Source organism: Stylophora pistillata, chromosome 2 (genome assembly GCF_964205215.1).
Source record: "Stylophora pistillata chromosome 2, jaStyPist1.2, whole genome shotgun sequence".
In the NCBI taxonomy this organism is placed as follows: domain Eukaryota; kingdom Metazoa; phylum Cnidaria; class Anthozoa; order Scleractinia; family Pocilloporidae; genus Stylophora; species Stylophora pistillata.
This window is the reverse complement of record NC_142520.1, coordinates 50,397,378-50,425,347: the sequence shown is the minus strand read 5'-3', so window position 1 is coordinate 50,425,347 and position 27,970 is coordinate 50,397,378. Positions and strand designations below refer to the sequence as shown.

The 27,970-nt window shown below is 38.2% G+C and overlaps 1 protein-coding gene and 1 pseudogene across 3 annotated transcripts in view; one reads left to right on the top strand and one right to left on the bottom strand.

Annotated features, from left to right (window-relative positions):
* Positions 1–191: 191 nt before the first annotated feature.
* Positions 192–22,117, bottom strand: LOC148740124 (adhesion G protein-coupled receptor D1-like). Of its 2 annotated transcripts, XM_088748264.1 has the most exons (19): positions 22,027–22,117; positions 21,569–21,663; positions 12,545–12,916; positions 11,858–11,916; positions 11,032–11,076; positions 10,674–10,818; positions 9,957–10,085; positions 9,754–9,826; positions 9,298–9,394; positions 9,106–9,164; positions 8,857–8,977; positions 5,598–5,710; positions 5,133–5,235; positions 4,500–4,647; positions 3,549–3,633; positions 3,379–3,445; positions 3,060–3,142; positions 2,412–2,538; positions 192–2,137 (listed from the first exon to the last, which is right to left on the bottom strand). In XM_088748264.1, exons 2-19 carry the CDS (start codon positions 21,642–21,644, stop codon positions 1,877–1,879), a joined length of 2,163 nt encoding a protein of 720 aa, XP_088604390.1. In that variant the 5' UTR covers positions 21,645–21,663; positions 22,027–22,117; the 3' UTR covers positions 192–1,876. The 2 variants fall into 2 exon arrangements, with proteins under 2 accessions (XP_088604390.1, XP_088604392.1); XM_088748266.1 differs by lacking the exon at positions 11,032–11,076.
* Positions 22,118–22,878: 761 nt separating this feature from the next.
* Positions 22,879–27,970, top strand: part of LOC148740123 (uncharacterized) — an 11,626-nt pseudogene continuing 6,534 nt past the window's right edge. Inside the window, exons 1-5 of the transcript XR_015996845.1 lie at positions 22,879–22,906; positions 24,432–25,317; positions 25,630–25,854; positions 26,296–27,299; positions 27,677–27,880. The product of XR_015996845.1 is annotated as an uncharacterized LOC148740123 (transcript). The remainder of the gene's footprint in view (positions 22,907–24,431; positions 25,318–25,629; positions 25,855–26,295; positions 27,300–27,676; positions 27,881–27,970) is intronic.

Genomic DNA, 27,970 nt, shown 5'->3' with positions numbered 1-27,970 from the left:
TTTTCCTCAAAAAAGTGCTAACGAGATGGAAATCAGCCACCCCGTCCAGCGAATGCTTTTCCGCCTCAAAATTGAGGAACTTAAGACTTCTCAGGTTTTTGTACACAGAATAGGTCCAGCGATTTCAGTTTGATCCCTTAATAAGTCAACAAGGTTTTATTTCTATTGCAGAAGTAAAATCCACATATTGCTATATTTTTTTCGTTTATTTCTCCAAAAATGAAATTTTATTTTGAGAATTCTACGGAAAAATGATTGATAGTTGTACTCAGGAAGCCATTAGTCGTGGCTCTTGATTTTCAATAAAATTAAGGCAACAATGTCTATATGGTGATGACTTCCATCAAGGCAAGTTATAAAAAAGAAAACACAAAAAAAAAATTAAGTTACAGGTGCTCTTTTGAATCATTATTGCTAAACAAGCAGTTTTGGTGGATCCTGATGAAAGCCTAAATAATTTTTATCTTTTCATTTTAGCACTGGCAGCACGTGCCATGTGTTCCGTCTTTTCAATAATTCGCATATACCATTAACGCCACAAAAAAGTTACGTTAAAATTCATTAAAATTGTTTTTTAGGTTAAGTGATTTAGGGGTTCGAAGGTTTTTTTCCCATTTAACTGAGGCTTCAAAAATATGTGGAGCACATAAAATACCACCCATAGGTGTTCATCACACACGTATCCTTAGTCCCTATGTGCTATTCTAGAGAAGAAGGCTTGGATTATTTCACCTCAGTAAACTGACCTTGTGAGTGAAATTGTATCATAAAACAATATAAGGGAACTATTACATACTAAGACGATAGACAGAGATTCTAACGATTACAAGATCCCAAAAAACGAGACATGGCCTCAGTACAAGTACAAAGTCGTAACCATTACTTCGTGAGTTTCTACATGCAAACAGTTCATACCCCATCAGACCATCAATAAAATAACAAGACAAAATCCACAAGGCTGAGAATGTCATTGTATCAATCAGTTAATAAATATCAGTCACAGAATTGTGAAACGTATAGACAGATCACCATAAAAAGAAAAGAGGCATACGGCCAAAGTGGTTTTCTTAAAACGACGAGCACTAAATATTGCTACTAAGGTTGTCCTTCACACCTCGATCTGTACTCTAAAACTCCACACACGCACATTCATGGTGTATGTTTAAAATATGTATTATGTCCGCGGTTCTTAAATGGCACTACTAATATGTTTCGTTGCCCCTATCATGCTTAGTTTTATAGTTGTGCAGTTTAAATAGAGATAATGTGTTTTAAAGCACATTTATTTATCATACATCAGATAGCTTTAAAATATCCATTTAGAATTGAAGACGAAGGATAAGACTGAAATGCCAGAAAGATTATGTAATCTCTCAGAATATTCCACAATCTATACACTTTTTTTTCAATTTTCTACATCAAATAGTACATATGGATCCATGATGTCAACCCCATCAGGCGAGATTTCTCAAAGCAAACTAATTTGCTCAAATCATTATAAATTTTGCTGAAAATACGACGACAAACGCCGCCATTTTTGGATCTTCTTTAGTAACCAGGCCTTTATCCTTAGAATGACGTGGTCTCGCTCCTTTTCTGTCGCGTTGCTTGGCGATCTATTTAAACAACTGCTAAGAGCAACACAAAAAGGTATTTTTGTCACGTTGTGGCATTGTTTCGGCTCCTTTTTTTTTAAAATAATGGTGGCATGGTTGATTAACATTTTTAGCATTTATGGAGAAAGTTTCGAATGGTTAATTTAATTTAAATCTCCTTAATGTTGGTTGAAGCAGTGGTACCCTTGATAGAAATTAGATCCCGGTCACTCTTAGGGTTAAAGAATAAAAATCTGATGCAGGAAACTATAGATGAAGTTTTAGTGAACGCTTGGAGGAGGTAGTGTGACAATAAATGCCATCTGTTCTCCTAGTTTGGTGTTCTGATCTAGCTCTTCGTTGTGTTCTTCATGGTCTGTTTGCCGTTTTCTCTTGCCACCGGACTGCACAGACACCTCTGCATGAGCGCGGCTGGAAGAGCTACTGTGAAAAATGTTGAACCTCCATTTCAACATTTTGTGGTGGAATGCTGCACGAACTTCACTGTTTCTCAGCACATGCAAGAGGAAAGTTAGCATACCCTGAAAAAGACACGTGATTGATCAGTTCCATCATTGAATTAGCATTTATCGCATTACATAGCTTTTGATTTTATTTTCTCTTGATAAAAATCTAATAAGATTAAGAGACTGTCTTCTTCACAAAAAACCTTTTGATCAAGTGGACAAACGCGGAGTGAAACTTAATAAATGCTTCATCTTACTAGGCCTTTTGACTGCATGGGGTCAAGCGCGCCAGGCGTTGGACCAAAGCGTTTGCAACTTATAGACATACGTACATGCAGTTGGTACAGACCTGTGTGGTGCAAAGTGTCGTAAAAACATACTGGAACTCCCATCCTGCGTCTGTAACAACCAAGAGACCAAATATCCAAGTTAAACCCAATAGAGGGCTTAAGATAATAAATGCCTTCAAAGTTTTCCTAAAGGGAATAAAATGCAAAACTGCTTTCAAATTACAATTTCCTTTTGGAGCTATACTGTGCAATATAGATTTTGCATGGAAAATCATCATTTTTTTCTGGAATAAAGTGACATCGTTCGAACTATTTATTAATTGTAACTAAATAATCGAGAATATTCCCTCAGTTATCGGAAAACTCGGAAAAGCCCAAAAAAAAAAAAAACCCAAAACGATTTAAAATGACTTCATCTAGTCTAAGACTTCAGTTCCAAAAAAAACAAAACAAAAACAAAACCAGAAACCTTCGAGTTAATTAATTTTAGATTTAAGTAAATAACAGGCTATAACAGCATTATTTCAAAATTGGGATATGCAATAGTATTTCATTCATTTTGGTAAATGGCAAAGCATAATTCGAGGGAAAATGATCATCTAGTAACATTTTTCCTCTGAGACCTGAAGGAATTTATGCGATTTCAACAATCCTTTTACTTTAGTTGCCATGCCACCGCAGGCAGGTCTTCCTAAAAGAAAACATACCTGAAGGTCTTCATTTTAGAAGGATTAGGCTCATGGAGATTCCTCATTTCTCGTATCACCGCCATGAGTATCCCAAAGTTGATCTTAAAAAAAAGAAAAAGGAAAACAAAGGCTCCAATCACTTGTCTATGGGGCAATCGTATGAATAAGTCACTAAGTCGGTCAGCCAGCCAGCCAGTCAGTCATAATTCAGTCAGACAGCCAGTTAATCAGTCATATTTTCATTCTCCCGTTCATTCATTCATATATTTATTCTTCTTATTTGTCATTTTTAGCCATTAGTTAAGATAGCAATAAAAGCAGAGGGAAGAGGACTTACAACTGCCACAAGTAACACAGGGATGATGAAGGCCCAGCTCAAGTGCTTGTCGAAGGACAACCAGCAGCTGAAAGTAAATTCAGACAACGGATCTGTTTAAAAACAGTTTACGTCGCGGTTTCTATTAAAATGAATAAGTTATAATGATGAATAAAGCACTGCGTACTTACAAGTCTTCATTTGTGTAAGTCTCAAGTCCTTTCTCACCGCCTGAGCCAATTATTAGAGAAATAACTATTGGTACGATTGGGAAACCTATGAGATAAATTATGGAAAAACAGTATAATTCAATGAAAATACAACTCAATAACTCAATAACGCGGTCAGACCTACATAGTTAAATTATAAATATCAGCTCAACAGGATGAAGAACAACAACAACAGGAGCAACAATAACAACAACACAAATAACAAAAAAAAAATAACAACAACAACATAATAGCACATTAACAACAACATTGAAAACAATATCAAGGGGAGCTGTATTGTGAAATTACTTGCCCTTCCAGAAGGCATCGATATACAAGTTCTATTTTGCATCTAATAAGGACCCCACACAAAATACAGCCAATCAGAATAAAAAAAGCCTCTGTTTCACCCGACTTTCCTATTGTACTTTGCATTGCTTGTGCTGGCCTCAGCATTTTCTATCAAATAATATCTACAACGTTTTCGAGTTATGTCAAGAAATATCTCGCTTTTCACTTGTAGTTTATTGCAACTCGTTTGATATTCTGTGGAATACTTAGCAATTATTCCACGAGTGCGCGTTTAATATCACATGATAGCTAGCTAACGAGGCACATAGGGCTAAGATGGCTGGAATTATCTCCTATCCAACAAGCGCAATTGGATAATTGTTTTATTAAAAACCCTCCAAAAGATAGCTAAATCTTCCCATCTTAATGTTGCAAGAATAAACGGAAAGCTAAAAATATGCAAAAATACTTTTTGTTTAACTCGTCTTTATGCGCACGCCTAGTACAATGGTTCAAAACCCATGATGGCCAAAGCAATGAAAAATTTGGAATCGCATTATCCACTGATGCAGTTCTTAATAATAGTGGATATCATCGCAATTATTTTCATTACCAAAGCAATGACATTATTACGTTTCTTACCCCATCCAACGAAATAGAAGTACCGCATGTTCACTGTGTTGAATACTTCCACAATCATTATGTACAAAAAAACTCCCTCTATGAGCGTCCACCCAAATGCTGCCAGATAGAAGTAATGGAGTAAAACAGCCACTAAGATGCACACGGACTGAAATGAGAAATCGAATAAGATCATGATTAAATTCTCCAAGCAAAGATCAAGCCAAAAGACTTTGTACTACATCTCAAATCAAAATTGGTCCTAGTACAGTCTAGTTATCTTCACATGAGAAGCAATTCGTCTTCTAGAAATAGACAATAGTGCATGACTTCGGAAGTAATGAAAGCGAAATTCACGAACTTTGCCGAAGGCTTTTCAATGATGTGAAATGAAGAAATTTAGTTCTCCCAGAAATTCGGCAGTAAAAGTTGTATGGCATTTGTGACATTCATTCTGCTTTGGCGAATTTGCAAGCGATATTTACTTCTAGCGACAACTCGCCGAAATTCGCTGAAATTCATTAAACGAACAAAACAAAATGCGCGGAATTTCTTCTCTGAGGGACGAGACGACTAAGCTTACTACACATAAGATGAAATTAATCGTAAAGAACGACGAAATATGTGACTACAAATGAAACTTTTTTTTCTCACCTTATTGCTCGTAGCATCTATTCCGGATAAAAATACTAGCTGAGCAAGAAACAGAGCCGTGGAAAGATTCAGCCTGACTTGGATTCCTTCGGCTTTAATTTTCCTGTTTAAAAGCATTCAACAAATTGAATAAACACGAAATTTTACTTAGCACTCGTCCAGAAGTCTACAGCAAACGCTACTGAGAAAGAATGGAAGAAAGATACAGTACAGAATAGATTGATATAGGTTCTTTCGCTGCTTCTCTTCCATTTTTATATTAAAGGTGATTTAAATTAACCACAATAACTATACTCACCTCAACTTCAGAAAAACGGAGATAATTGTCCCAATTTTGGTGGAACGGTTCCTAATTAATCTTTTCCTAAAACAAATTGCTCAAACAAGACATTAACGCGCAACAAAACTTCAGCGTTACTATTAAATCTAGAGGTTTTTTCTCCCTTTTTTTTTAGCAACACTCACATAGATGTCACATAAACAAATATGACCAGTGCTTCCCCAACGAGGGTCAAGGAGCAACCAACGTAGGTAATAATGAGCAATGCCCTTCTGTGCTCCGGTGGGATATTACTTTCCTGAGAATCAAAAGGAAAGAAGAAAACAAGTGGAAAATGAGATAAAAATTACAAAGTGGTTGAGAGATTATGACTTACAAGCTTGGGCTTCGTTGGAAATTCTACTAACTCCGTGATTAGCCTCTCCATAAGTGACGAACGGCTAACGCTCGAAACGTCAGCTTTGAAACTCTTTATCAACTCAGTTGATAAACCCAGAATTACCTTATAATACTACCCTACCGACGTAGCACCACATTTTCTTTAAAAACTAACCCGCTTTACTCATTTCTCTCCATAAATGGTTTGGAAAAAAATGAAGCATTCATAGCCCGATCTGATACGAGCATACTTGTCTTTGAAGGAAAGTATACCTCATGGTGCATAAACGCCAGTGTGATAAGAATGAACCAAGGCAAAATTCAGTAGTTACAGACGCAGAATGCAGTAATAAGCTCCGAAAAAAAAAAAAAAGAAAAAAAATCCAGATGCAATCACGAGCACTGCAAACAACCGCATACAATACGCCCTTTGCAGCTAGAGGTCACGTGCTTGGCAACACAAAACTGGAGAGCAAGCGCTCCAGTAAACAAACTCTCGTAAGAGGTCAAGCATATCTGGCTTTAGACAATAGTTTTCTGTTCATCACGCTCAATCCTTTTGAAATATCTAAAAAAACTGTAAGATATTTACTAAGTATCTCGTTCGGACTCGATTTGTTGATGGAAGGCACGATATTTTTCTCGAAATCGTAAAAAAACTGTCACTAACAACCCGCTCGACGGCTAAGAAACATGGCGGCTTCGCAAGGTATGTACTTCAAAAAATATACTTTTTTCGATTTTTTTTTTAGTTATTGGACTTCGAAAGTCTATGAAAATAGAATATTAGATCGAAAATAGCAACCGAGTGGAATTTTACGGCATCTTACGCCCGATTTCTTACGATATCATGAGAGTAATTATGCGTTTGCTGCAGCCTTTTGCTACACAAATGACATATTGTTATGCCTCCGGTGAAAGAGTTAGTAGACCAAGTTCAAGAAGTATGCTTCTTGAAGATGAGTTGTTTATGTTTTGTGTGCCATTCAAGCTTGGTTTAATTGAGCAGGACTTAGCACATAGGTTTCAGATACACAGATCATCAGTTTCCAGAAAAGTGATCACATGGACTAATTTTTCGTATTTTTTTCTTGGGAGTCAAGTGATCCGGCCATCAAGGGAAGATGTCAATAGCTATATTGACATCTTCCCTTGAACTGACTTTGAACTGCCAAGATTCGAAACTGTAAGATTTGAAAGGAATTCTATTAGATATATGGGACCTCTCATCTGGTCGAAGTTACCAAGACACCTAAGAACGATAGAAACTCTAAATTCGTTCAAGAAGAACATAAGAAAAGTCGACCTTTCAACTCTCGTTGAAATTTAAAACTTAACTAAATAACTTTATAATCTTTTTAATTATCTACTGTAAATAACTATCATCTACATATGTAAATGTATGTGACTTTTAAATTTTTTAGTGTCCCCCATTAGCTTATAGCTAAAAACATAGACACTTCAATAAATTTTTTCATTTCATTTCATTTCATTTCATATGCCAGAAGGTTTCAAAAGGCTTTATGCAAACACGCGTGTTACATTAGATTGTACTGAGATTTTTGTGCAAACACCTATTTCACTGCTACTTCAGTCACAGCTTTACTCTACTTATAAAAGTAATACTACATTAAAAGGTTAAATAGGTATTACCCCTTATGGAGTTATTAGTTTTGTTTCTAGCCTCTACACTTGAGGGATAAGTGATGAGGGAATCGCAAGGTGCAGTGGAATTCTAGATTTGTTAGAGGCTGAGGACTCGGTCATGGCTGACAAAAGGTTTGACATTGAAGATTTGCTGAGGGAGAAGGGGGTGGAGCTAAATATCCCTCCGTTTCTAGAAAGTCTGGAACAATTCTCTGCCCAAGATGTTCAGAAAACAAAGACAATAACAAGTTTGAGAATACATGTTGAAAGAGCAATAAGGAGGCTCAAAGGATACCACTTTTTTGATTCTGATGTGCCATCATCTACAATGAAAAAACTATCCACTTTGTCCTTTGCTTCCTGGAAGAACACTGGATCAAAATTAATTCTAGAGTAAAAAACAAATTGTCATCAATGTAACTAAAAAAAAATCACACCATTCCAATCCTGTGAGTCCAAGCTGGCACTGACTCTGGTAGTAATGAATGTCTGTTGTCTTCAGTTTGTACTGGTTAGTGTTCTGGTCCTTAGTTAGATGTCTGACATTGTCAAATGAAGTTTCACCTTCTTTGACAACTTTTATTTCTAATCAGCCAAATGGATTCTGACCATTATTTACTGCACCAAGATCATAAACTTTTCTGTCTGGACTACAACAAAGCCATGCACATTTGGTCATCCTTTGCCTGGCCAGGTAAGCGGTGTAACTTTAATTCAGGATGATATCTAGAATCCCCGTTACACAAGGGAACACAACAAGGTACGAAGATTTCTTCTTAGGGTCTGATGGCTCGTCGGCAGTTTCGAAATCTACAGTGAATTTTAGCATTGCGTTTAGTCTCAATGTAAGACTCGATAATTACTCTCATAATATCGTAAGAAATCGGGCGTAAAATGCCGTAAATTTCCCCTCCATTGCTATTTTCGATCTAATATTTTATTTTCATAGCCTTTAGAAGTCCAATAACTGAAAAAAAGCAGAAAAAAGTATATTTTTTGAAGTACATACCTTGCGAAGCCGCCATGTTTCTTAGCCGTCGAGCGGGTTGTTGGTTACAGTTTTTTCACGATTTCTAGAAAAATATTGTGCTTTCCATCCAAACATCGAGTCCGAACGAGAGACTTAGCAAATATCTTACAGTTTTCGTAGATATTTCAGAAGGATTGAGCGTAATGAACAGAAAACTATTGCCTAAAGCCAGATATGCTTGACCTCTTACGAGAGTTTGTTTACTGGAGCGCTTGCTCTCCAGTTTTGTGTTGCTATGCAGTATCCAAGCACGCCTATTAGAATAGTGCGCGTAAGCGAAGCATATGCCACACGATAAACTTGAATTTTTGCAGGAAGTTTTATTGTTTTTAGTTCCCGAGATAGCAAAGACTATTGAATGAAACATTTACAACATCACACCTCAATACCTTGTATTGCATTAGAACTGCGAAATTCGTGAGGTGGTTACAACTGCAAACGGTCGATAACGTCGAAGAATCATTCAGTACCGTGCAGCCATCACCTGACCACGAACCGCTGTTCGTCGAGCTAAAAATGATTTGATGATAAAATATGGATAAGAAAGAAAGAAAGAAATAGAAAAATAAAGAAAGAATCTTCCACATATACTAAATGCCCAAAATCTAACAGATGACTGAATAATTAAATTGACCTACTTGAAATCCTCCATCCAGAAGACGCATTGCCTTTCGATAATTTTTGAATCAATGTTCAGCTACCAAAGGAAACGTAATGATGTAATGGTGAGAAATGACAACTGCACTTTCCATCTAATATAAGCCCCATTCAAATGGTCGAAACTCCCTTGCTGATAACTACATTTAAAAACACAATATAGTCTATTTTACCTCGTTGTGACTAAAATAAATGATGATTTTATCTTGAATAGTTTCATTCTGGGGAGGGTCAAGTACAACTCCAACGACATCAGAAATCGTTGTAGAGCTACAAAGATAACAAAACATACTTAAATCTTGTGTGCGTATTAGTATATCACGAGCTAATAACACACAAGTCTATCTTAACATTGCTGGGCCATTTCCACCATTTCCTGTAATTTTACCCCCAGAATCTATTGAAGTTAACTAGCTTGCAAACTGAAAACTTTAAAGTTGAATGGAGCTATCCACAGATTAAGTCCCAGTGAGAGGATTGTTAGCCAGCACGGTATCCTAGCTCCTCCCATTTACGCTCTCCCTTGACTCGCTATTGAACTGAACAAACAATTAAAGCAGTAAATAACTAATTTCCTTTCGCCTTCCACTTAGAAACGACTCTCTTAAGAAATACTTATTAACTCTTACCTACTGCTGTTATAATTCCAAAGACTGGTTTCATTTCGTGCTTTGCGGCACAATAGAACTGCAACAACCCTTTCTGAAGGAATGGGGAAAAATTTAACATATCAATAATAGTTTTCATACTGAAATCAAACCACGACTTTGTAATTTATTTAACTCTAACCGATCATGAATATGAGCATTCAGAACGGACTTCATATACCTACCTGCGTCTTTAAACACTTTGTAGGTAATAATAACCTGGGCCAAGTTGCTCTCACTGCCGTTGTTATTCATATAAAAGCTGATTTCAACATCAGTTGAAACTCCTTTAGGTACTTTCCTTACTTTAGCATCTATGAAATTTCAGTAAAAAAAGGAAATAAAAACGTAGAAATAGAGTCAAAAAAACCGTACAAAAGGAGCCGTACATCGATAGCTATAGGGCTACAGAAGGCGTAAAGTCATCCAAGATGGCAGCCAACCTGACAGCCACCATCCTGGAACGCCTTTCAAAACAAAGAAAAAGAGAAAGTTTAAAAGTTAACATGAACTGTCTTGGAATTTGATATTAATTGTCCGAATGTTTCGGGTAACTTTTCAGAAACATTTTCATCAAATAAACACAAAATCCAGCAGTTTCATTGAAAATGAGTTCCTATTTCTTTTCTTGGGGCATACTGTTACCACAGCAACCGACTACACCCAACTTGCCCTTAAAAGAAACATGCAATCCAAAATCCTCGCGCTTAAAACATCTGCTTTCCTGAATTTTTTCCTTGGTAATCAACCAAGCGTGTCATCCAAAAATGTAGATTTTTTGTTAATAATCATGGAGAGAGATTTAAAGCCAAGTTTAAGTGAAGAGCGAAAGAGACAAAAATAAATTTTCTCCGCAAAACAAGTTAAAAATCTAAATATCTGGCCGGTGCATTGATACTTACCAAGACCAGATTCCATTTCTAAAGTGTAAGTATAATTCCCTTCTCGACAATAAGTTTGACAGCAGTTCAGGAGTGTGTCCTCGATTTGGCAGCTACCGATCGTCATTACATCAGGCTCTTCATAAGCCAAGGAGTATTCTAACGCCTGTGGATGCAGCGGGAGACGCATAAACAATTATATAGCTGCTTTTAAATAAAAAAAAATCATTTGCTATTGTAAGATGGTACTTGCTAAAAGGAAGTACTTTGTTTACATTGAAATGAGAGGTGAGAAATAATTTTGTACTTGGTTTTGGTTGGAGGGGGGGGAGGGAGGGTGAGAGTACATTTGTTTCAGGAGTGTTGGGATATATTTTACCTGACTGTCTGAACGAGTTCCTTTGCTTTGCACACACTTTGAAAGCTGGATTAAAAAGAAAAGAGTGATTTTTTCAGGGAAGTTACGAATTAAAACATCATATTGGTAACTGTTGGTTAACAAGTACACAGCTAACCGCCTCCTGGTTATCTCAATTGGTGGAGCGCCGGACTGTTGTGCGGGAGGTCGAGGGTTCAAGCTCCGGCCGGACCAACACCCAGGGTCGTAAAATAATTGAGGAGAATGTGCTACCTTTCTACAATATCAAGAAATGGATGGATATTGTAGTCTTCACCGGATAAGGACGAATAAACCGTAGGTCCCGTCTCTTGCAGGGTTAGGGGTAGAAGACGTTAATTTCCCACGCACGAGATTACTGTGTGGTGGATGTCCTTCCCTGGGATGAGATGGGTGAGTATAAGATTGGCCCTGAAAAGCCCATGTGGGAGTGGTCAGCCAAAGTATGTATGTATGTATGTATGTATGTATGTATGCACAAATCGGTAAAACCACCAAATGTGCCATGATGTTTTATTACACGACTCGGGCAGTCAGAGGGCCAATAACTAAAATCAACCAATCAAAATGTTCTATTTCCGGTCCAATATTCTCCAAGTATTGGACCGGGCACTGTCCCGAATAGTCCCGAATGATACAGCACTTGTGTCCCTTTGAACTTCAGTCGTATAATAAATCTCTTATTAACCAAGCTTGCTCGGGACCGAACTGGAAGAATGTCGGCCCTCGATCTTTTCCTGTCAAGACCTCGGGCCGATATTCTCCCGGTACGGCCCTCGCGCTTGGTTAATAAGATATATGTACTTACCAGATACTGACGGCATTGTTTTGAATAATCACGAGAGTGAAGAGGTAAATCATCTGTATCTAAGTAAAATGAATTATCGGCAATGGGGTATTTAGAGTTTGGTTTTGGATAAAACTATTTTATAATCCCTGAATGAAACTATTCTTTATTCTCATCCTTTGTCTGCTTTATATTGTACTAACAGAGTAAGGAGAAGTTCTGTTTTATGGGAGTTAAATGGTTAAATCCCAGAACTGAGCAACATATAACACCAGAATTATCATGAGATTAACATGAAAAGTGAATCATTAAAGTTTAAAAAAGTTTTGTGAGTCCAAAAATCGACAAAGAACGCCATAACGTGGTTCGTATGAGAAATTTATGATATGCTTCCTCAGCGGTGGATCTACGAGCAGATTTCGGGGTATTCCTCATCACCTGGCTGACACAAAAATTTTTGTAACAAATGGTCTTATCGCACTACTCGAAATGAAACATTTAAAGTATGCTGTATTGATCTGTTTCTTAGACTATCTGTACCATATAATGTAAAATGAAACTCCCTAGTTTTGTGGGAAAAGTTTAGATCCCCCTTCCCTTTAGCAAAAATCTGTAGCTCCGCCCTTGCACCTGAAAGCATTTTTGTTGTACTTATTTTATTTCAATGAGAAACGACCTGAATATTGTTTATAAAACAATAAATCTTACCATTATAGGAAAATAAATAAGGAAGTTTCCTGCTGCAGTTTAACGACTTCAGCTGCATCATAGATTTACTAATGGCATAACAGCGGTCAAACGGTTGTGTTCTGTCCAGGAGCTCGGGGGGTACCTTGGCTGAGTTGTTAGGTGGAAGCCCCCATTGGAGCGAACCTCGGCTATCGCGTCTCAGAGCAGTCCAGAAAAAATTTGAATACGGCTGGGAATTCTTTATGAGTTCTGCTTGTGCCTCGCAGAGTTGCTCTATACTCGCAATACTTGCCAAGGGAGCGTCATTTTCTAATAGAGAGTCGTTGAGGGCCGAAATCCACGTAAAATTATATTCAATTTGCTCGTAGCTCACATAAGCGGAGCGAGTTTCTGAAAAGCAGTAGAATTTACCCCATAAGCGCGGCCTTTCCAATAGTAATATTGATGATCTGTGCAAAATAAAGGTGTTATACGTGGAGAAAACTGCAGCCGATTAGGGGGATTTCACCATTTTGTGACCATGCTAGATTTGTAGATTGATACGACACGACAGACTGTAGCAAAATCGCTGACTACATTTGTAACTCTGTCGTTGAAGAACTGCGAAATCAATTCAATCAACATGACAATCATTAGAATGGCAGATCGTCAGTTCGCAGAGATCTATAAGCCCTGTTAAATTTTGCGTAAATTTATGCAAAATGATGGATTTATTGTGGATTGCGTATGTAGAAATCTAATAACAGTGTACCCTAAGATCCCCTAGGTACTATAGAATAAATGTAATGCACGTACTAATGCATCATAAAGCAGACCTTGTGCAAATCATTAATTAAGCATTTATTAATTTATATCAAATTCGAGATTTATCTTAACAGTAGAGCCCACAAATGTAAGATATACTTCACATGATATATCTTTCCCGATCTAAAAGCGCCTGTGACACTATAATATAATAGGAAACATAATTGGCGTGATGTCATATCGTGTAGACATAGGCATGGCGGTTATCTTCTGCAGACACTGCATGTAATTCTACATATCTAAATAGCCTTTTTGTCGGTTTTTTTTATTTATTTTTTTAGGAGCCCATCCTCAAACTACATAAAAGAAACAGTTCTTTCCTTTGAATTTGGGCGGAAGAAACTAGCATATTTTGAAAAAGTAACTCCAACTTTTGAAAACAGACAGTCATGTTAAAGTTCCTTTTTGAATAAATAAAGAGAAACATCGATTTAATGTTCCGGTGTTTGTGATTATTACCATTCAAAACAGAAAATGCGAGACAAAATGCAATAGATTTGGATTAAGGATTACAAATTGGAGCGGGTCCTTAACTAAAGGGATTTCGCTGGAGTTCAAATAGCATGAGATAAGATAACGAAAGTAGATCTGAATCAGAGCGGCGAAATACAGCTTGAGGATGATGTTGATGCCGTAAAACTTCTGGGGCTACGAGGAGAGCTTTGGTTGTACGATCACTGCCGACGATAATGATTTTAGATTTGAACGGATCAAGTTTAAAGGCACTTGATATTTCCTGAATGACAAATACTAGCTTTAAAGGACCGACCGTGTCAAAACAAATAGTTCACAAGGGGGTTATATGTTACAATCAAAATCGTGAAGGTGTAGTCTGATCGTCCGGGTGAGTGTAGTCCTTAGAAGGACTGTTGTCGGTGGTAGTGACTGACGTTTCGACAACCTGTGCGGAAGTCATCATCAGAGTCAAGTGAATGATTGTTGTCAGAATGTTCTTATTCCAGTTCGTGTGAAATGAGCGGTTGGTTTTGCCGTGATATTATTGGCTGTAAGACTCAAGTGACGTAATTCGGTCGTGATTGGTCTGTTTCGATCTGTCGATAAAGTTAGGTCGTTCTTTTTCAGTCGTTTGTGATGTTTATGTCGTGAATTAGTCGTTTGTATGGAGCGGGTAGCAGTTGACATCTGTTTAGGGGAGTCTGTTCTAAGTTAGTAAACCAGCTTTCCAGAGTCAGTCGTTGAAAATAGTCAGTGCTGTAGGTGAGGCATTGCGCAGAATCCCAGTCAATGTTTTGGTTGGTAAGTCGATGTTGTTCAGCAATGTGATTGCTGACATCACCTTTCCTCGTCGCCCGTCTGTGTTCAGTAAGTCTTGTTGTGAGGTTTCTGCCAGTCTCACCGATGTAGTAGGCTCGGCAGTCGGAACAGATCTTATAAATCGTTCCCTGTCTGCTCCTTTGTGATACAGAACATCGAGGAACGCGCTATTTCGACTTGCCGACAAACGATACCGCTTTGGTTACGTGATGTTGACGACACATTCACTGCCGTTCGACACGACGAAATTGACGCATTTCACCACCACCTTAATGAACAAAACACAGACATACAGTTTACCAAAGAAGTCGAAAAAAATGGCAAACTTCCTTTTCTAGAGTGCCTGGTAAGCCACAACAACAACTCATTACGGACGACAGTTTACAGGAAACCGACACACACCGACAGATCACTAGACGAGTCATCCTACAACCCTGCATCACACAAAGCCCCAACTATCAGAACTCTAACACGACGCGCACAACTAGTATGCGACTCGACAGACAGCTTATCCGACGAGAACAAATACCTTCACCGTGTTTTTACGAAGAACAACTACAACAACGACTTCATCCGACGAAACACACCGACCCACTACCACTACTGAAACAAACGACACCGCAACCCCTACGACTACAGCAACCATACCGTACCTAAGAGGCATGTCTGAAAACATCTCGCGCATTTTACTACCCTTCAATATCCGCGTCGCCCACAAACCCATCACCACACTACGTCAGTTACTAACCAACGTTAAAGACAAAGACGAACCGAGGAGCAGACAGGGAACGATTTATGAGATCAATTGTTCCGACTGCCAAGCCTCCTACATCGGTGAGACTGGCAGAAACCTCACAACAAGACTGACTGAACACAGACGGGCGACGAGGAAAGGTGACGTCAGCAATCACATTGCTGAACAACATCGACTTACCAACCACAACATTCCTTTGTATGGGACAACGGGAGATACCTACAGTGCATGCATTTTCATTCCTGTCATGACTCTTAGGTAAGTGCTAATTACTATAGTTTACTTTCATTTACAAACATTAGCCTATCATCTCGAGGGAAGAACGAACGTTTTTGTGTTAGAAAAGATAAATTTGCACTAAATTCTTATGTAAAAACTAGAACTGCTCTTTCAAAGTAAAGTTTAAATGGATTTTAAAGAGTTATCCTCTCAACATGAAAACGAGGCTAGATAGTGGGTAGACGCTTTTCGCTTTCTGTTTCGGATTTCCTTAAAAGAGTTGCTATATGAACTAATATTAAAGCGATATTCTTATTAGCATAGTTATTTTAAATTGACTTGGAGCTATTTGACTCTCGAGCAGTCTGTCAACGCGGATTCGACGTCCAAGGAGGGCATAGTAAAAATCTCCAAAAGCCGTGCTGCCCTCGAAAGGTGGCTCCTTACTGCTCACGAACGTGCATCAGTCACAACCTCCCTAGGAGAGATGTACAGTGATTACGAAGACAATCAGGCTAGTCATAAGGAGGCTCCTCCACAAAGAGTCAAGCGAGATAAAGAGGATGTACATGTAAGGAGGCTGACAAGTTGTTTTTCATCAAGACTGATGTCCAACCCCTTGAATCAGGCAGTGTGCGCGCTCTGATTGCGTTGCATCATGGTCGTAAAACAAAAGTTGAGTCATTTGCATCTTGACGCGTTGGAGTGAACTTCTCTGGTGGCAGCGAGATAGCGCGAATATACGTGGATTGTAATGGAGATTCACTGTCTGTTGCCGTTCCTTCGAAAGTTAAAACGTTTGACGGGCCTGCGCGACTCCTGTCATTCCTCCGTGACGAATTCATTCTTAGGAGGCAACTGACGTTATTCAGAATGATTCGAAAATTAACTGCAATCTGCCTAAGAATCTCGACACAATTGGCAACAGTTAAACTCACAACTGACAGCGCACGATGAATGATTTCAGAGTCAGAAATTATATTGAATTTCCTAGAAGCGAGTTATTTAACAGGGAATTGACCTTTGATATGCAAACGCACATTAAAGAGACAGAGACCTTGTAATACACGAACTTTTTCCACCAAGGATAAGTACGGGATTTGTAAAAGGAGAAGCCCCACGCCTCCTAAGAACAAATATTGTCGCACTCCACGTTTAGTAAAAGCGTACAGAGTTTCAAAATACCCTTCGAGAATATCGGCGAGGAATATCGGCACTATGTTCGACAGCCATTTTTGCTTTAAGGATCATATTACTGACATTTGCAAATCTTCATTTTATCATTTGCGAAATATTAGCTATATCAGGAAATATCTTTCAGCGACCACTACTGAATTGCTGGTTCATATGTTTGTATCTTCGAAGCTGGATTACTTTAATTCCCTTTTGTATGGCCTACCAGCCTACACTATAAAAAAGCTACAACATGTCCAGAATGCCGCGGCGCGCCTCGTCCCACTTACATAAAAGCATGATCACATTACGCCTGTTCTTTTCAATCTTCATTGGCTTCCTGTTAATCAACGTATTATTTTTAAGATTTTACTTTTAAGCTACAAGGCACTTAACAAATTGGCACCGTCGTACATTTGTGATTTGCTTACATCTTACACCCCATCGCGTCAACTACGCTCATCACCCAAGCACCTTCTGGTTTCTCCACCCTATAACTTGAAAACATATGGCGCAAGATCCTTCTCTGTAGCAGCACCATCATTATGGAATGCTTTGCCAAGTGAAATTAGAAATGGTCAGTCTCTGTCTGTTTTTAAAAGTAGATTAAAAACTTTTCTTTTTAGAAAAGCCTTTTATAATTAATATTAGCTGCCTTAAGTGTTAATGTTAAAGTTTTTGTAGGCGCCTTTGAACAGTAGGATACTGGCGCGGTATAAATCTTTTATTATTGTTATTATTATTGTTATTAATATTAATAGAGGAAACTTAGATGAGGGTTCTGAGAAATGTATCTCTAGAGTTATTACTTAAGGAGGGAAGAACACTCTGACACAAAGAAAATAGCGCGCGCACCGAAGAAAATATTGCCTTTGTAACACAATCTCATTCGGCTTTGCCAAACCTCAAGAACATAAAGATGGGGAAATGACACCTCAATACTGACCCTTATCATCACATCGCAAAGAAAGATCATGACGAGTTATCCCAATAAGACCTAAACTTTGAGGGTAGAAGCTTGAAAAGCGCTAGCAAATGGTAGGAGACGCACATCAACACCTTTTAACAGTCGACTGCCTTTTGCTTTCCAGCGTGTCGCCTCACGCAAGGTAGAGGTTTTCATTGACCAAGTGACTCTTTTCATTGCTCTAATTAAACTGTCCTCCATTCAATAATCAAGATAGAGGATTTACCCCACAACACTCGCGATTAGTTAATTTTCCTTCGCTTAGGAAAGTAGATTTACAACACGACTGATAGCTGTCCTTGCAGTAGTAACGCCATGTAACGCAACACACTAAACGCAACAATGGGCCTTTTCGCTCCACAAAAGGGCCTCAAACACCATCACTTAAAATGCATAAAACATTTATACGGTTGGAGCGCGTTTGAGCGCGTTTGGTCAGAGCTGTTGAAGAAGGATCAAAGCGGCCGTAAAATCTTTGAAAGGCTACAAACTATGACGTACAACGAATTTGACCTTCTCGAAAACCGGTCTCAAATTACTTGCTAAAAAACAGTGCTTGCGTTTGTCCTTGAGAACGACATAATACGCGCCAAATACGCACGAAAAATACTTCTACACGTCCAGAATATATCAAATTATATTCACCTATAGCGAAACGAAAAAGAAACGGCCTAACTTGTACGAAATATTCAGTTAAACTCCGCCCATTTATACCGCCTTTACCACCATATTGAAAATGACGCTACCACAGTAAATGTGGTAGCGGTACAGTCCCTTGTAAATGTTGCTACGGGCGTTGTTTTACCACAGAACTGATTGCAGAATCTCTTCTTGCATGCCGAAGAAAAGGTGAAGAGAAGATGACGGAGTTTATAGAGGAGCGATTGAATACCAATGATGCTAGTTTTTGAGAACCTATTCCCAAGCTAAAGGTCAGGACCTTTTGTTCGATGACGAAGAAGGTGAATATGAAGGCCTCAGAAGATAAGATCGCCACAATCAGTGCCGAAAGGGACCTCTTTGGAAGGCTCCTAATTGTTGCCAATGTGCGTCAAATAAATCTAATGGAAGTTATGACCTATGAGTTGTCACCCATACCATGTGCACTCGCCCATCAAGATGGGACTCTTAGAAAAAACGCCAAGTGCTAATTAGCTAACATCATAGAGAAGCTTGTCAAAGTCGTCTCTCGACTTCAAGCACCTCCTGAGAACACGGTATACCTTATAGATGGAATGGCTGTTGTCCAGAAGACGAATTCGGGTGGTGCAACTACGTTGGTGAACTGGCTGCAAAGTATTACAGCATCTCTTCTTCACCCCTGTCCACCCGCAAGTGTGACTGCGTTCATGTCGTTTTTGACCGGTACTTTGAGATGTCAAAGCTGGTGAGCGATTAAAGGGGGGGGGGGGGGGGGGCCTCAGGTGCACTGGAATCAATTATTGGTGGACCTTCGACATTAGTTCCTAAGCAATGGGCCAAGTACATTAACAACCCCAAGAACAAGGAGAACTTGTGTGACATCCTATCAAAGGTTATATGCAGTTTTGACGAGGGGAGGCTGACGTAGAATACCAAACTGATCGTCGCAGGAGCATTCAAGGATGGAAGGCGATGTGTGGCTACCACGAGAGATTCCCATGGTGATGTTGCAGATCTTCCGTCCAGTGACGAAGAAGCAGATACCCGCATGTTGTTTCATGCTAGGTACACTGCGAGCTCTGAAACAAGAATCATCATCCGATTACCTGACACATACGTTCTTGTTTTGAGTGCAACCCACTTTACGAGCATTAAACATCACCGAAAGAGCTGTGGTTCCTCGCCGGTGTTGAAGATCAAATGCATTTTGTACCAGTCCATGATGTTTTCCAGAAGCTTGGAGACAGGGTTCTTGCTGCTTTACCTGCCTTTCATGCTCTCACCGGATGTGACAGCAATAGTTCAATCTCAGGGATTGGTAAGACAAAAGCATGGAAAGCAAGGATTCGAAGCCAAGTGCACCAGGGAAGTCTTGGTCTTCTGGGACAAGAAGAGCAAGAAGACGAAGTGACCACTTGCCCTTGCACGATGTCTCAGTGTCGAAACAACTGTTCCTGCGCCAATTTCGGTCTTTCCTTCACCGAGGCCTGCACTTCTATGGCAGAGAAGACATGTCGCAATCCATACGGGATACAGTGGGAGGAAGATGATGTCAGGGATTCTGATTGTGATGATTGAACAATGAAACTAAGTTTGTGCCTCGGCAGATTTACACTGTTCCATAACTTACAAAGTAGCAGCTTCTAAAAGTTGCAAATTGCTCCATGAAGTATTAGTAATAAGTTAAGTGCAAGACTCATCGTGATGTATCCCATAACATAAAAGTATGAGTGAAATCTCAGTTTGTTTTTAGAGAAAGACTGTCCTTTTCCGATTTTCTGATAAAAAGAATGAAATGGACGATTATAGACCTATCAAAAACAATAAGGATAACTCTAAGACGATTTGTCACACAATTTCATAATTCTTAATGATTATCTTGTGGAAAAAGAAAGCGAAAAGGGTCTACCCACTATTTAGCCTTGTTTTCATGCTGAGAGGATAACTCTTTAAAATCCATTTAAACTTTACTTTAAAGAGCAATTCTAGTTTTTACATAAGAATTTAGTGCAAATTTATCTTTTCTAACACAAAAATGTTCGTTCTTCCCCTGTGATGATAGGCAAATGCTTGTAAATGAAAGTAAACCATAGTAATTAGTATTTACCTAGGAGTGTTTCTGCATATTCAGAGTCACGTGATCAGTCACGGTACATGTTTCACGGATTTATAGAGTAAGCAAAGTTTCTGATATGTAAGATTCACTTCACATATCTTTTCCAATCTAATACCGCCTATAACATTATTATAATAATAGGAAACATAATTGGTGTGATGTCAAATCGTGTAGACATAGGCATGGCGTCTATCTTCTGCAGACATTGCATGCATTTCCAAATATATAAATAGCCTTTTTGTTGGTCTAATATTTCCATTTCCTTTTTTTTAGGAGCCTATCTTCAAATTACGTAACAACTGACAGTTCTTTCCTTAGAATTTGGGGCGAAAGTAACTAGAATATTTTGAAAAAGTAGCCTCCGCTTTTGACCACAGACAGTCAACTTAAAGCTCCTTTTTAAATAAATAACGAGAAAAATCGATTTGATGTTCCAAGTTTGGGATTATTTCTGTTCAAAACAGAAAATTTTGAAACAAACTGGGTTAGCTTTGGATGAAGGATTATAAATTGGAGCGGGTCCTTAACTAATGGGATTTCGCTGGAGTTAAATAGCATAAGATACGATAACGAAAGTAGATCTGAATCAGAGCGGCGAAATACAGCTCGAGGGAGATGTTGATGCCGTAAAACTTATGAAGCTTCGAAGAGAGCTTTAGTAGTACGATCCTTGCCGACGATAATGATTTTAGATTTGAACAGATCAAGTTTGAAGGCAGTTGCTATTTCCTGAATGACAAATACTAGTTTTAAAGGACCAACCGTGTCAAAACAAATAGTTCACTAGAGGATCCAATATTACAATCATATGTTACGATCAAAATCATTCACCTGTCACGAAGACTTCCTCTTTATAGCAGGAAAAGCGAAAAAAAAATTAAGGAAAATGGATCCAGCGATACGAAATTATTTACAAAAAGAGAAAATTTCCTTTTGCTGTATTTACACTTGATCGAAAATTTCGCGTTCGTTTCACGAAAAGTATGTTTCTTAACTGCGTTTCAGTGTTGAATTTTTAATAACCCTAGACTCTCTACGTCTTCAATTTAACGAGAAAAGCATGGCAAAATATTATTAGGATTTTTCTCTTACCCTCAACGAAGTGAACTAGCAAGGCCAGTAACATTTGGAAACGCAACCGACTTGGACCCTTTCCTGTTTGATCCATCTTCTATCCGTCGGTTGAACTAAAGAGGAAACTGGTCTTATTTAAACTTATCCATAAATTAAACCCCATCCTGTCAAAAGCCCATTAGCGTAACTGAGCCGCCACACGTCGCGTAAGGTCTCAACTTCGATCGATCCTGCTGACATCTACGGATCGATTTTCAGGCAGTTTTATATCTCTAACAGACTTGAAGATGTAATGCATAACTTGTGATAATTGTTCTCAGGAGTGAAACATTTTAAACTTTATTTTAAAAATGAGTGATATATTCACAGCCTTAATATTGTCCTCACTCGTGTTGCTTTCTGGATGGCAAATTACGGGTTCTAACATTCATTTTGAAATAAATGTATAGTCATACGTTTATATGGAATGCACTTACCTCATCGAATCGATATTCGTTGACTGAACGTCGAAGCCTTGAAACAGTTTTGGTAAGGGCTCAGCCAACTCCTCCAGGTGTAATTCTAGCTTGTAAATGAAATAAATTTTATTCCTCGCCAATCAATATTATGTATTCGATTCCGTGACTCAAGCGTGCTATTTTAACTTTAATTGGGTTTCCTAATTACTGTGTTTTCTCTTTTCTTACTAATATATTATAATGATTAAAATGCCTACTTCCATTTTATTTTAAAGTATAAAAAATTGTTGGAAGGATACAATATTTTAAGGACTCAAATGTCAAAAATATTTAAAATTTTTCCGTTATCGACACAATTGTAGAATAAATGTAAAAGTGCTATAATTAATAATGACTATATTTGTATTCACAGTCATAACTACAGTCGCATGTTAAACAGTCGATTTAATTAAATTTTTCAAAGAAAAACGACAGCAAGTCGGCCCAAATTTTGAACGATCGCGAAACTCAAAATGTCTCCTTGAAATCTACCTAAATTTCGAATGAAATATTCTTGTACAAGATATAAATATATAAATATATAAATATATATATATATATATATATATATACATACATACGTATACCTACATATATAAGTATATAGAAACGTGAAAAACCTTATGCTCGAATCAGAGAGTGCTCTACAATCATGTAGTTTTGTAATCAATTGTATCGGAAAATAAAAATGAAAACTTCGCACTACAGAACTGTTTCAAAAGGGGCTGGTAGTCCTCTCTCGTCAGGTGCATCTGACTACATATGCATACATACATAGGTGGGGCATACTTTTTAAAAGAGCTTTATGAACATGACTCCTGGAAATTCGGCATGTTGGCAACTTTAGGACTATCTGACGGTAATAAAAGATAATAATAAAAAATAATAATAATTAAAAAACTTTAAAGCTCTCCTGGATCGTCAGCCTTTCTTCTCGAAGGTCCTTAAATGAATTGTCTCAGAGCATCGTATTACACAGATCAAAGGCTTTTTACTAAAAGCTGCCTTGCAGCTATTTACAAAGCTGAACCAGACGAAAATTTAATTGATTTATGTTGTGACGCCGCAGCTCACCTGCTCGCGTTTCCATTTAGAGCTGTTACATATCTCTATAAGCTCTTTTATGCGAGCAACCTGTGCATCAATGGCTCCTACGTACACTGGCTATTTTTTGGCATTATTATGCTAATCAACATATCCTAAGGCGAAACCTTCTGGTCCGACTTGTTCAGGATATTTCGCCGAGCAAGTACAAGGAAAAGGTATTCCTAAGATATCCCCGGCCGGGACATTGTGTTGTGTTCTTAGGCAAGACACTTTACTCTCACAGTGCCTCTCTTCACCCAGGTGTATAAATGGGTACCGGCGATTTGATGCTGGGGGTAACCCTGCGATAGACTGGCATCCCATCCAGGGGGGAGTAGAAATACTCCTAGTCGCTTCATGCTACTGAAACCGGAGTTAAGCACCGGCCTAATGGGCCACTAGGCTCGTAAACAGACTTTACCTTTACCTTTTAAGATATCTGTTTACATGTTGTGCCATATAACACATGCTAAGCAAGCACCAATGCAGTGTTTAGGTAGCTACCAAACGGTTTGCCTGTTGAAAAAAAAGATAATTATGGAAATATTGGATAATAAGGAATAAGAGGAACAAAAAATATAAAAGGTTTGCAAACGCATCCTTGAACCAAGAGAATATTTGGTTCGTAATCATCTTCATGTTCGTATGCCGACGATTCACTCATCAAAATTCTTCGCCATTTCGCAATCTGGTGTCAATATAATTCTTACTCTATTGTGTGAATTGAAAAAACAGCCATTCACATACTGGTTTCTCGTTAATATTGCGAGTTCATGTTCAGAGCAACACAGTCCGGTTTATCTTGAATATTTCAATACGGTGCGATTATGATTCTTGACTTAAACACCCACCTTCCTGGAGCAGTAACTCGTTTAAAATACGAGCACGTGTAAGCAACATAAATTAATCAAATCAATTACAAAAAGCGAAATATAAGAAATTATTAATCAACAAACTTGTCAAAATAAACGCATTTCCAGAGAAAAAAAAAAGATAAATTGTTGTTGTTTACCCAAACTAAAACCGATTTTTCCAAGGCTTTCGAACTCATGTTAACACAAATCCAGCCATTCACGGTAATTTAGCGGTACTTTCGGGTAAGTGCGTTGCATACATAGTTTTTTGGCGCGATTTACTGATATTCATGGGATGCAGCATCTATGTTCGATGTAGTTTCCACTCTGTTTTCTTGGCAAATTTGTATTATTTCGATGTTCTCTTTACGTTTCACTTTCGAGGAAATCGGCGTTTTTCTTCTCTGAATTACTCATTTGGAGTCTACAACCCATAAACGGCAGAATATTTTGGATGTGGATTTGTGCGTATTGCTGTTAGGCAGAGCTTTTTAAAACCAAATGGCAAGATTGAATATAATCAAGAACTATGTTGGAAAAGGTATCTAAGTCAGTTCCAAGGTCCTCACAGTGATCGATTTGCAGTAGCAGAAAAGAAATACTTTCACAAGCGCTCAAGGGCCTTTCCCTTCACTTTAAGAGGTGGAAAACAAAGGATAAAAGCCAGTACATTGAGCACTTTAGCCAACAGAACTGGGAAAGTCTTCCTGAGCTCGAGAAAAAACAGCATGAACGAATGAAGTCAAGGTGGTGCTGTACACCACTATTCTTTTCAGTCTTTATTTCCATCATGGGGAAAAAATAATTCTTTTAATTTACAGCAAGCCATAAAAAAAAAACGCAGAATCATGTTTAAAGGCCTTCAAATGCTGCAAATGTGAAACCCACATTAAAGGCTAGTAAACAAGCAGCAACCAAAATCTATGAAGACATCAATGGTCCATTTCAAGAAATTTTTGGCATGTCCTTTGCAAAAGCACAGACAAAGACTCCTGGGCTGTGTTTAAAAGAAAAATAATCTCAAGCTGAACTACGGAAACAACGAAGGGAAAAATTGAGGACTGAGAAGAAGCAAATAGAGGAACAATGCTCAAACCGGGACTGTGACACCATGCTGGCCACACGGCAGACGTACAGGCAGCGACAGGAACAGCGTCTTGCTCTATTCTTTGAAACACCAGAGGATGCAGAGAATAGATGTGCCAAATGGAAAAGCTTAGAAGACCAGGGCCTCCTTAAAAGAAAGCGTCACTCGCCAAAGCCAGAAGATCTACAGTTTGACAAGGATGGGCTTCTGCAAGAAGTTAAAAAAATGAAGGATGGAGAGAGGGTTAGCATTATATTTTAACTGGTATTTATTGTAAGTTTACTTTGCTAGAATGGATTCAAGTTATGTATTAGCAGAGCTCAACCAGACAAGCAACAGAAAATTAATTAATTCGATTATTCATTTAATAAATTATAACATACACTTAAGGACTCTTAATAGTCTCACCATTCTATATGACCATATCATATATTTAAAAAAATGGACTAAGCATTTAAATCAGTGGACCAATTCAATGCAGTATACATTTACAACAAGAAGTTGATTTTTGTCCATAGACTTATCTAATCCCTAGATCTGTTTTTTCCTGTAAAGATAAATTACTCTGAACTTGCCCGCCAATATGGAGTGATGCAGCAAACAAAGTTGGGGAACATGGTTGTGAAAGAGTTCTTAGAAACCAACAATGTACAACTCTCCAGATTGAAACAGTTTCGGGAAAAAACTCCTGCTGCCAGACGGAGGCTGAACCAAATGCAGGGTGGAGAGATATCAGTGCCACTACCAAGCACAAATGATCAAATAAGGGAAAAATTAAGGGTAGGAAGTGTTTTGTAACGTTTGGGGCATCAATTTTATCCATGAAAATAACTAGCATAATGGCTTTTCTATATATAGTTTAAACCTGATTTGAATCAAGAATATTATATTTAGTGAACAATTGCCTTTTCTAATATTATCACCCCTATTGCAAGCTCAGTCCTTGTTGATTATGGAAACATATTAAGTACATATTGGGATGATTGTCAATTCTAATCATTGATTTCCCTCGTACATCTGTAGGTTTTTCAATATACAACCCTTTATAACAACTCAATCATAAAAAAATCCCTGCACTATTATTTGGAAAAATATGGCATTGCATGGAAACCAAGCTGGTTACAGATTAGCCATGCCAAAGGCTTATATACAGCTGTTAAGAAAGTCAATGAATGAAGAATATATTACATAATTATCTTACATATTTCACTTTATTTGCAGAGTAAAATTGAAAGTGGAGAGTATATTCTTGGGGAAATGATTGTACCCCAAACATACAAGAAAGTTGTCCTTGATAAAGACAGGACTATCAAGACAGAACTGTTCACAGTATCAGGTCGAAAAATACTGCTGTCAGACATCCGAGACAGAACACTCAAGCAACATGAAAAGTTAGGACTCATGCATGCCCGAACCGATGAAGATTATGCTGCTATGACCAAAGAACAAGTTAAAATAAGGATTGCACAACTAAATGAACGTACTAATTGCCCTGAAACTGCAACTTTGGATGACTTGAAAAACTATTTGAAACGTGTTGAGAGGACAAGACATCTTATGGTCTGGGCAGACAACTCGACCCTTTTAAACCATGGGTATCTGTTATTGACTGTGAATGCTGTGTACGACGAGGCACTTTACTTCACAAATAAAGAAATGGAAGACCAAGGAAAAGGAAATGTTGATGTACAGTCGCTTGTAGAACGGCCACAAGTTTACATCCTGGCAAGATGTGGATCAGCAGAAGCTGAACAAATAGCATAATTATATAAATACCAGGAAGGCATGTTTGGAAGGCCTGAAAAAGAAAGTGGTGACATTAAATGGAGTTCAAATCACAGATATCATGAGACTTTTTCATGGTGATGGACCACAGCAGTGGTGAACAGAAGGGTGGAAATGCTGGTTGTTCGGGCTGCAGTGGTGATGCTAAAAAGTACAAGTCTTTAACTGTTTCACTTTCTAAACCCTTCTTATCACTGACAGATCGTTTAAGGAAAGTTATTCAAGGGCCTGCAGGCAAAAAGAAGAGAAATGGGGGCCTCAAATCCTTCAAAAGTCTATGCTTGGAAGAGTTAAGAGAGGAATGCCAAGCAAGGGGGCTACCTACAGATGGCAAGAAGAAGGATCTTGAAGAGACCTTGAAAGAGGAAATGGGGGAATTCAAAGGGTGCCAGCAATGATGTTCTTTGATCAGGAAAGGACACTGGAAGAAATCAATTTGGGTATAAATTTGAGTTTTTGCTACATAAAAGAATTGCTACCACAGTGACTAAAAGAATGAAATTTGGAGAAAATCGCTTGGTCTGTTTCACTGCATTTAGTGATGTTTAATTACATGTAGCATTAACATTTAAATGATAAGATCTAGGAAATCAATATTTTTTTTAGTAAATGCAAGGGTACTAAGCAGTATAGATTTATACCCTGACACACTTAAAATGTGTGCAGTAAAACTGTTTCAAGCTCTGCAATAGCACACACTAGACACATGAATTGATGAAAATACACAAACAATTATGAACTAAGTCATGGGTCTTGCAGTCAAATTAAAATGTACAAGTATATACACGAAATGTTAACTTTTATGGTTACTTTACAGGAAGCTATGAAGTCTTACCTACAGAACCTCTTCATGATGTGAAAGAGCAGATCTGTAATGTCCTCACTGAACTTCCAGCCCACTTGGAGAGGGATGAAAGTGATCACTTTCAAAGCATCATCAAGTGCACCTTTGCTGATAAAAAGAAACTCCGTGGCTGTGATTATCGCCTAGCAGCTGTCGTCGTGGCTCAGTATCTGAGAGGTAAGGTCAATTAATACTTAATATTCCTGATCTTAATTAACTCTACACACAGTTGTGACACTTTGGCTTTGAAAAATTTTATTTCCCTAG

Excerpts from the sequence above, each read along its gene's own strand:
- LOC148740124 (XM_088748264.1), bottom strand. The coding sequence starts at position 21,644 with ATGGATCAAACAGGAAAGGGTCCAAGTCGGTTGCGTTTCCAAATGTTA. Across the intron at positions 12,917-21,568 it reads GCTAGTTCACTTCGTTGAGG|AAACTCGCTCCGCTTATGTG; the intron begins GTAAGAGAAAAA and ends ACTGCTTTTCAG. Across the intron at positions 2,138-2,411 it reads CGACACTTTGCACCACACAG|GGTATGCTAACTTTCCTCTT; the intron begins GTCTGTACCAAC and ends TGTCTTTTTCAG.